At 36.8% G+C, this 11,053-nt stretch overlaps 1 protein-coding gene across 2 annotated transcripts in view; it reads left to right on the forward strand.

Moving 5' to 3' along the window:
- The window catches only part of LOC108973426 (MOB kinase activator-like 2), a 91,227-nt gene extending 80,400 nt beyond the window's left edge, over positions 1–10,827 (forward strand). For both annotated transcript variants that reach the window (XM_018940683.1, XM_018940684.1), the window contains exons 3-5: positions 4,225–4,385; positions 8,655–8,751; positions 8,827–10,827. In XM_018940683.1, coding sequence (XP_018796228.1) covers positions 4,225–4,385; positions 8,655–8,751; positions 8,827–9,937 — 1,369 coding nt within the window. In that variant the 3' untranslated portion in view covers positions 9,938–10,827. The remainder of the gene's footprint in view (positions 1–4,224; positions 4,386–8,654; positions 8,752–8,826) is intronic.
- Positions 10,828–11,053: the final 226 nt, after the last annotated feature.

Below are 11,053 nucleotides of genomic sequence, written 5' to 3' on the forward strand. Positions count from 1 at the left end.
AGCACATACACAAATTTCGCCAACAGCTCAGCGGCAACACACTCAACGCCAACAACAACAACAACGGCGACAACACATTCAGCAGCAACGCTATCACCAACAACAACAGCAACGCAAAACRCATCAATTGCCACAGAACACGCGGCGCACACACACACGTACGCCGTGTCAGCGCCTGCCAACCACTGCGCAGCGACTTCTGCAACGGTAACATTCAACCCCGACATCACTACATTCACCGCGCGTTGGACACACGATTCGAGCAGCGATAGTGGCAGCAGCAGCAGCGCCAAGTCCTCATTTTCCAACTCAACCTACTCATCTGCGCACTCAGTGGCCTCAGYGGACATTTTAGCAGAGCCAACTGCGGAAACAGTAGCGACAGCATCGCCAACAGTCACAACAACAACAATAAACGCATTTACTGAACGTTCAGTTTTTGCTGCCAAAGCGTCCGCGCCAAACGCACGCCCACCGCCGCGCAAGCGTGCYGCGACGAATAAGAGTCCCGCCCACGGTCCCGGTTCGTTTGTGGTTAAATGTCTATTGAAAACGGTGCGTTTTATGTGGCAGGTTACGGAGATACCGACGAGAATCGGTGAGACACTCGGCAGCATCTACAGATATGCGCAGGACTCGGTCGAGACAATACTCTGCGTAGCTGGGTGAGTGCCGCGGGTRTTCATCCGCGTATTGAGTGCGCTAAATAGACTTTTATAAAACACATATTTACTCGTATACATATATCTGATTATCGATAAATTGCTTATCTCTAGGCTTGTTTTTTGCAGTTTTATGAATTTAGTAGCAGTTGTAAATATAAACGTTTATTCCGGCCGCGTTAGCGTCATAATATTTTTGTTTTTCGCCACAATATGCTGTTTTTATGGCTTTTTTGTGTACTTTGATAATATAACAACACAAGCGTTACCATTTGAATATCATACGATGCTAATAATGACAAAGCATTCTAGCAAAATTGTCAGCGTTCGAACGCTTAGCATGTTCATTTGCACCTCTAAAAGCTGGCTTAATTTACTCAACTATTTACAAATTGCAATCTATTGCGAAATGCGTCATCGCGTCATCGCTGTGCTACAAYAGTGACGAATGTTTGGCCTTGCTTCGATCCARTCTYTGGGGGCGCGTATTCATTCACTGAYGGCTTGAATTGCTTGASAAGTTCGTTCKTAGCTTTAAATCTTTGTGAAGCAGACGACTAATGCTGGAAACTGGAATATTCCTTATCCTAAAWTGTATATATTCTTTGCTTGTTTTGCACCTTTAGCCAGTAAAGCAGTTGTCCCGCACTGAAGTAGCGTGGGACAATTCAAAGCAATTTAATCTAAATGGTTTTAGAGCACCGTGCTACATCAGCAACAAAAGTTTGGCCCTGCTTGCTACTACTTTTTGGGGCGCCCTACTTCTTYTTCACTGGCAACTCGGATTGTTTGAGTTCGTGCGCTTAAATCCTTGTGAAGGAGACGACTAATRGTGAAAAATATTGCTTGTCACATATTTTTTTTATATGATCGTCATGTGTTTTGAACCTATAGCCTGTCAAGCGGTAGTCCCCCACTGTAGCAGAGTGTGTCAATTAGCTTGAGTTTAAAGTAAATTGTTTGCAAAGCTTTACTTATAATTTTTATTTAACGCTTAGAAGATAATAGTAATTTTATCACACTCGCTGTCTCCTTCTTGAATTTTAAAAAATACCTTTCGAACGAAAAAATTATATGAAAGAATCGCTCAACCCACACTTTAAACGAACCCTATGAATGCTGATACTCAGAAGTTCTTTATCAATGCCGCAAAGAGATTTTAAGAGCGACTACTGTATATGTAAATGCCTTAAATACCATTTTATATCTACACTTAGGCTATGAGCGTAGTAGTATCAGCTAGAGACTAGAATAATGTAAAAAAAAGTTTAGGAAATTCAAAAATTTTTGAGAATGTTCGTATAGTATGTATGTATATTCAATCATAGCCGTTTCTAATAAACGTCTGATTGTTATCACTTCAACGCACCTTCCACTGTGTACTTAGTCTTACATTTCTTCAAAGAACTTCTAAGTATGACTGACATATAAGGAGAGCACTCGCGCTTTCCTTTAATTCTTAATATGGTTATCTTTAATTCTCGCCTACCTCACATTGTCACCTAAAATGCAAAATAACGAAACATCACTTTTCATAAGTTTACAGACTAAGGAAAACGAAATAATAGAAACCAATCATATTGAAACAAAATTTGAGTTTTGGTTATAAAATTGTTATATATAGGTTATGATATTGGAACCAAATTTTAATTTTGGTTATAAAATGGTTATATATAGGTTATCATATTGGAACCAAATTTTAATTTTGGTTATGAAATGGTTATATATTGGTAACCATATTGAAACTAAACTTTTGTTCTGGTTATAAAATGGTTATTTATTGGTTACCATATTGAAACTAAATTTTTGTTCTGATTATAAAGTGGTTATATATTGGTTATATATCGGTTATATCTGACAGCAGAAACTGATAATTTTATGCTTCATATATATAATATGATGTAGTGAATCGTAAGCAATAAAAAAGTCAATTTCGATTTTTTTGATGATACGTTATTTTGCAACTTAAGTGACGATATGTGGTCCTGAAACATTCTATTTATTTTTCTTTATTGCTCTTAATACTAATTTTTGTCAATAGCCGCCAACATTATTTGCTACTTATGCCCTGGTTGACAAACCAGTCATTTCACTCAACGAAATATTTACTCAAATAGACCGCAGAGCGGGCTTCCTGTTGGTTACACATATAAACACTTGTTATGGATTTGCGAAATGGCATGACTTATCAGCCTTCAAACACGCGTAATTGATAAGATCAATTGTTTATTTACTCATGTATGAAGCGTGTAAATGGGTGTGTGCGCGGGCCCGACTTATAAATGATTTCCATTGAGCGAACGCTTACACCAAATACCTTGCACGAATAAAAAATGTCAATACAAATCAATAAAAAACTTGATTTGATCGGTCAGTTTGTATGGCAACTATTTGCTATATTTATCCGATCCGAACAAATTTAGCAGAAATTGTACCGTTACTCCAGCGAATTATTCATGCAAAATTTCGTTATTATAACTCTTCAACTAAAAAAGTTTTCCATACAAAAAATTCACTWCAAACGTTCAATTTGTATRACAGCTRTATGATATAGTAGTTMGATCTAAACAATTTCTTCAGATACTAAACAGTTACCTTGCATAATAGTGCTTATAAATTCTCATGAAGATATCTCGAGATATAAATCGGATTTTGGTCGTTCGKTTTGTATGGCAGCTATATGCTATAGTGATCCGATATCGGCCGCTTCGATAAATAAGCAGCTTTTTAAGGAGAACAGAACGTGTGCAAAATTTCAGAACGATAACGCAAAAACTAACGAACTACTTCGCATATATTAGAAACCCTGCCCGAGGCATCAAAAATATTCCACAAACATTCTGGCGAGGCAACACCTGTCTTTATAGGCGTGGCGCCTTTCTAATAATGTAATAATGCACCAAAGCGACGTAACGATCATTAAAATAATTTCGCAAAAGTTATAACTATGTAAATATAACACTTGTCGACGGACTTTGACGCTGGAAAGCTAACAGGTGTGCCAGCTTTACGTGGCTCCATGAACCGCGCTGCGCTTTCGCTCCTCAATAATTAATGCATTCTTAGGCAATCAATAAAATGTCGCAATGCATACATATATATTTTAATATTTTATCTGAACAAAATCGCAGTTATTGTTCTTTCTTTTTTTGTTATATTTTACTTTTTTGTTATTTTTTACTTTTTAGCTGCTAATAAAAGTGACGAAGCAATTTATAGCCATTGACCAACTTGTGTTTTATGCAGTGAAATTCTTTGTATTTCCCCGTCTACTTATCAATTTTAATTCATATGCATACATTTACAGATGTATTAGTATATATTATGGGTTCTTATATACATACACATATATACGCCTATATATGCCCACGGGTTTCAGCATTGCGCAGTAGTTGACACCTGTTACTTTAAGATTCGCACCTTTCTGATTTTAGTCCGTATTATTGAATGCATTTATAGTAWATACATATATGTATGTTTTATGTAATTGATTAACTTTATAACTCCTTTATCGATTTGCTTACGAATCACATGTTTTCTTTTCCTGTTTGCCTTATTACAGAAAAGCGCGCCGTAAAGAGCGCGATGGCGATCAAAATTCAACAGATACCAAATTATATTTGGAGGAGAGCGTTCTAGAACGTAAGCTACCTGAAGCCGATCTCAAAGCCTTAGTAGATCTTCCAGCTGGCTTGGACTATAATGAATGGCTGGCGTCACACAGTAAGTTGTAATAACAGAACGACAAAATCAAAATTAAGTAAATATAAAATTAAAAATGTATTGAATATAAACAAATTAAAAAACAAANAAAAAAAATACTAATAAACAAAATGATAAAATGAATAAGCCAAAACAAGTAGGTGAAAAAATTATTAACAATACGATCCAACTATTCTTTAAAAAAGATTTAAACTTAACCAAACAATCTATAAATATATTTGTAGCAAGCGCAGACTACAAAGATTAGGTGATTTATTGTTAAGCTTTATCAGAGAATGTTTTTGTTTTTGCTTTTGAAACACGACGAATCAAGATTAGCCAAATGGCGTGCAACTGATACTATAAATAGCGTGATATGGTTCAAGTATCGTGAAAACAGAGAAAGAATAAACGTTGCACCGAAACGATAGTACCCTACACTAATACAAAAGATTCCAATACAAGGTCTTCATTTTAATGCTATAATGGTCCAATATGGGCGGTTCCGACAAATAAGCAGCACTTCCTTCTCATACATTTTAAGAGAACTCATACATCTGACAAATTTTTAATCACTTTATTTATAATCTCTATATTGTTTTGTTATGGCTGTCTCTTTAAGCGTTTTTCAATATTAGTTTACCCAACAAATTTAAACATAAAAAATACRTAAAAATCAACAAAAAAGTATACTCTCTCCGCGAATTATATCATTGATGTAAATAGTTTGTAATGTGGCCTGACGTTTTGGTTACATCACCCCATATAAAGAATCACATTGTTTATATTTTTAACCATCACTCATTATCGACTCTTACAATCTCATACAGGCACGCACATTCATACATACACATATGCATATGTACAGTATGCGTGCTGCTGATGATGGCCCATTATTAAATATTATCATAAGCTCTTAGAGGAAATATGTTTTTAACTGAAAAATAAGCAACAAGTGTTTAACTTACTCGTATGATGTCATTAGCGTGTCTAGATCTTCGATAGTTAGTTCAAAAGCTATTAATACATAGTGCTTATATATATATACAGAGTATATTAAGTTTGTCACGAAGTTTATATATAAAAGATCTATATATGTCTCTTATACACATCTAGATGTGTATAAGAGACAGATAGCCTGTCAAGCGGTAGTCCCCCACTGTAGCAGAATGTGTCAATTAGCTTGAGTTTAAAGTAAATTGTTTGCAAAGCTTTACTTATAATTTTTATTTAACGCTTAGAAGATAATAGTAATTTTATCACACTCGCTGTCTCCTTCTTGAATTTTAAAAAATACCTTTCGAACGAAAAAATTATATGAAAGAATCGCTCAACCCACACTTTAAACGAACCCTATGAATGCTGATACTCAGAAGTTCTTTATCAATGCCGCAAAGAGATTTTAAGAGCGACTACTGTATATGTAAATGCCTTAAATACCATTTTATATCTACACTTAGGCTATGAGCGTAGTAGTATCAGCTAGAGACTAGAATAATGTAAAAAAAAGTTTAGGAAATTCAAAAATTTTTGAGAATGTTCGTATAGTATGTATGTATATTCAATCATAGCCGTTTCTAATAAACGTCTGATTGTTATCACTTCAACGCACCTTCCACTGTGTACTTAGTCTTACATTTCTTCAAAGAACTTCTAAGTATGACTGACATATAAGGAGAGCACTCGCGCTTTCCTTTAATTCTTAATATGGTTATCTTTAATTCTCGCCTACCTCACATTGTCACCTAAAATGCAAAATAACGAAACATCACTTTTCATAAGTTTACAGACTAAGGAAAACGAAATAATAGAAACCAATCATATTGAAACAAAATTTGAGTTTTGGTTATAAAATTGTTATATATAGGTTATGATATTGGAACCAAATTTTAATTTTGGTTATAAAATGGTTATATATAGGTTATCATATTGGAACCAAATTTTAATTTTGGTTATGAAATGGTTATATATTGGTAACCATATTGAAACTAAACTTTTGTTCTGGTTATAAAATGGTTATTTATTGGTTACCATATTGAAACTAAATTTTTGTTCTGATTATAAAGTGGTTATATATTGGTTATATATCGGTTATATCTGACAGCAGAAACTGAAAATTTTATGCTTCATATATATAATATGATGTAGTGAATCGTAAGCAATAAAAAAGTCAATTTCGATTTTTTTGATGATACGTTATTTTGCAACTTAAGTGACGATATGTGGTCCTGAAACATTCTATTTATTTTTCTTTATTGCTCTTAATACTAATTTTTGTCAATAGCCGCCAACATTATTTGCTACTTATGCCCTGGTTGACAAACCAGTCATTTCACTCAACGAAATATTTACTCAAATAGACCGCAGAGCGGGCTTCCTGTTGGTTACACATATAAACACTTGTTATGGATTTGCGAAATGGCATGACTTATCAGCCTTCAAACACGCGTAATTGATAAGATCAATTGTTTATTTACTCATGTATGAAGCGTGTAAATGGGTGTGTGCGCGGGCCCGACTTATAAATGATTTCCATTGAGCGAACGCTTACACCAAATACCTTGCACGAATAAAAAATGTCAATACAAATCAATAAAAAACTTGATTTGATCGGTCAGTTTGTATGGCAACTATTTGCTATATTTATCCGATCCGAACAAATTTAGCAGAAATTGTACCGTTACTCCAGCGAATTATTCATGCAAAATTTCGTTATTATAACTCTTCAACTAAAAAAGTTTTCCATACAAAAAATTCACTWCAAACGTTCAATTTGTATRACAGCTRTATGATATAGTAGTTMGATCTAAACAATTTCTTCAGATACTAAACAGTTACCTTGCATAATAGTGCTTATAAATTCTCATGAAGATATCTCGAGATATAAATCGGATTTTGGTCGTTCGKTTTGTATGGCAGCTATATGCTATAGTGATCCGATATCGGCCGCTTCGATAAATAAGCAGCTTTTTAAGGAGAACAGAACGTGTGCAAAATTTCAGAACGATAACGCAAAAACTAACGAACTACTTCGCATATATTAGAAACCCTGCCCGAGGCATCAAAAATATTCCACAAACATTCTGGCGAGGCAACACCTGTCTTTATAGGCGTGGCGCCTTTCTAATAATGTAATAATGCACCAAAGCGACGTAACGATCATTAAAATAATTTCGCAAAAGTTATAACTATGTAAATATAACACTTGTCGACGGACTTTGACGCTGGAAAGCTAACAGGTGTGCCAGCTTTACGTGGCTCCATGAACCGCGCTGCGCTTTCGCTCCTCAATAATTAATGCATTCTTAGGCAATCAATAAAATGTCGCAATGCATACATATATATTTTAATATTTTATCTGAACAAAATCGCAGTTATTGTTCTTTCTTTTTTTGTTATATTTTACTTTTTTGTTATTTTTTACTTTTTAGCTGCTAATAAAAGTGACGAAGCAATTTATAGCCATTGACCAACTTGTGTTTTATGCAGTGAAATTCTTTGTATTTCCCCGTCTACTTATCAATTTTAATTCATATGCATACATTTACAGATGTATTAGTATATATTATGGGTTCTTATATACATACACATATATACGCCTATATATGCCCACGGGTTTCAGCATTGCGCAGTAGTTGACACCTGTTACTTTAAGATTCGCACCTTTCTGATTTTAGTCCGTATTATTGAATGCATTTATAGTAWATACATATATGTATGTTTTATGTAATTGATTAACTTTATAACTCCTTTATCGATTTGCTTACGAATCACATGTTTTCTTTTCCTGTTTGCCTTATTACAGAAAAGCGCGCCGTAAAGAGCGCGATGGCGATCAAAATTCAACAGATACCAAATTATATTTGGAGGAGAGCGTTCTAGAACGTAAGCTACCTGAAGCCGATCTCAAAGCCTTAGTAGATCTTCCAGCTGGCTTGGACTATAATGAATGGCTGGCGTCACACAGTAAGTTGTAATAACAGAACGACAAAATCAAAATTAAGTAAATATAAAATTAAAAATGTATTGAATATAAACAAATTAAAAAACAAANGTATGAAAAACTTTTTTATTTGACAAGATATCTTCTCGAAATTTAGCATGGATTATTCTAAAAATTAACGGTACCATCTCCGAAGAAATCGTTCAGGTCGAACTAATATAACATATACATAGCTGTCATACAAACTGATCACTGAAAAACAGGTTCTTGTATGAAAAACTATTTCATTTGAAAATATATTCACTTCGTTTTAACAAAAACATATTGTCACTTCTTTATCYTTGCAGCACTGGCTCTATTTGAGCACGTAAACCTGGTTTATGGAACTATTAGTGAATTTTGTACGCCCTCTGGTTGTGCCGACATGACCGGACCCGGCAACAGGTATGCGACTATAAATTTCTACAACTTTCATTTTCGACATTAATGTTTTGGTTGTTCTATCCCCCCCTCGCGCAGAACGTACTTATGGTTCGATGAGAAAGGCAAGAAGACGCGCGTCGCCGCACCACAATACATCGACTATGTGATGACCTTCACGCAGAAGACAGTCAGCGACGAGTCGATATTCCCAACCAAATATGCCAACGAATTTCCGAGTTCGTTCGAATCGATTGCCCGCAAAATACTACGCTTGCAATTTCATGTGATAGCTCATCTCTATGCGGCGCATTTCCGAGAAATCGCGCTACTGGGATTGCACACCCACTTAAATTTGACCTTTGCGCACCTGACCGCACTGCATCGCCGCTTCACGTTGATCGACGAGAAGGAGACGGACGTGCTGCGCGATCTGGAGGTGGCGCTGCGTCTCACCGACGACGGCCAAAGTTCGCTCGCCTCGTCCACAATTACGGCCACAACGGATGGAGGCAGCAGTAGCTGCGGCGGTGGCGGTAGCRGCGGAGTCGCGAGCAGTGGCACYACAACTGACAGTGGTATTGCGAATAGCGGCAGCAGCTACAGCAGTGGCAGCGGCGCGGCAGCACACGCTCACCACTCACAGCAGCAGCAACATGCGGGAACAGATGATGTCAATTCAATGCAACAGCAACAGTCAGCGGGCACAACGCTCATCGATGGCGACGCGGCAGCGCCGCCCATTTGCACGCAGCCCGAGGCGCAGACGAAGCAGCCGAACAATGCGTCGACAGCAGCGGCGGTCTTTGGCGGCGGTGGTGGCCTTATTGGCGGCATCTTGGGCGATCTAAGTAGCGGTGAGTTCGGCGAGACGGCGACACGCTATTGCACCTCGGCCCTGCCGCAACACCAACAACAAGCGCAGAACGCTGAGGTGGCGGTGAATTGCAACAATGGCGGCGCGGGCGCTTTGCACTTGAATTTCAACAATAATCACCATCATCATCATCACCATCACCATCATCAGCACGCGCATGCGCACCAGCCGGCGGCGCATCATCATTTCACACAACAACAACAGCAACACCAGCAGCACAGCGGCCTCATACAGTGCAATGCGAGCAACGCGCCGAACGCGAACACCGTCACGAACGCCTCGGCCACGACAGCAACGAATGCCAGCGCCGCAGCAACAACAACAACAGCATAGTTGGCAACACCGTGCGCTACTCTTAGAAGTATACAAATAGTTTCGAAAGCTTGTATTGATGATACCGATGTTGATGTTGATGCTTTAGTTGGACGCGTTGCAAGTGTTGATTTGTATGTTGTTAGATATCCTAGTGCAGTGACAGCTGTTGTTGTTGCTGCTGTCGAAACTGTCGAAAGTGCTAACGCAAGTGCTATTGTTAATGCCGCCGTCGCTGCCAACGCCAACACCAACACCACCAACGCCGTTGTTGCCGCCGCACCCATTGCCACTGCTGTTGCCCCTAGCGTAGTAAGCGATCCTGTTATTGGTCGCAAGTATGATGATGTTGACGTTGTAGTAGTTGACGGTGTTGAAGTTGAAATTGAAGACAAAGCTAAATACAAAAACAAAGATGATAATGATAACGATGTTAAAAGTGTTGCCGTTGCGGCCGCAAAGGATGTATGACGCTTATTGCTTTATATTTACAATATATAGAGTAGTGTTAACTAAAAAGTAAGAATACAAAAACAAAACAAAAAAACAAATATGAATAATTTAAAGAAAAAGAGTAAAGCTGAGAATATGAAAATATAATTATATAACAAAATGCAAAAATAAAAATTACAAAATAGCAGAGAACTATATTGATTGATTGTAATTGTGTCTGTATCTGGTGTTACACCAACAAACAAAATACAAATAAAACTTAATTTAGCAAAAAGATAAATAAACACCTAAATGCAACTCACAAACATATTAGCAAACAAAACGAAAAGTAAACCCAAGTAATTCTAGATTATGTTATTAAATAAAGTGCTGAGTAATAAGCTAGCATTATGCACTGTGCAAGCGAAAATAAAGTTTAAAGATGAATAAATAAAATTAACTAATTGACAAAAATACAATGCAAGCATATTGAATAAACATTAAAAATCATGCAAAACTCTCACCAGCCAGTCACTCAAACACACCCCCAGCACATTTGAACTAGCCACAAGAACAAGCGCCGCAAGTTTACGAAAAAGTTCTATAAAAAATCACAAAATTCATTTYGTTGTGTTAAATGTCATGATTTGCAAGGTGGGTGGCCTTTTTTTCTTATTAAAAATTTTCAAAATCTATATACATATA

Source organism: Bactrocera latifrons, unplaced genomic scaffold, assembly GCF_001853355.1.
Source record: "Bactrocera latifrons isolate USDA-ARS-PBARC rearing strain unplaced genomic scaffold, ASM185335v1 scaffold_479, whole genome shotgun sequence".
NCBI lineage: Eukaryota > Metazoa > Arthropoda > Insecta > Diptera > Tephritidae > Bactrocera > Bactrocera latifrons.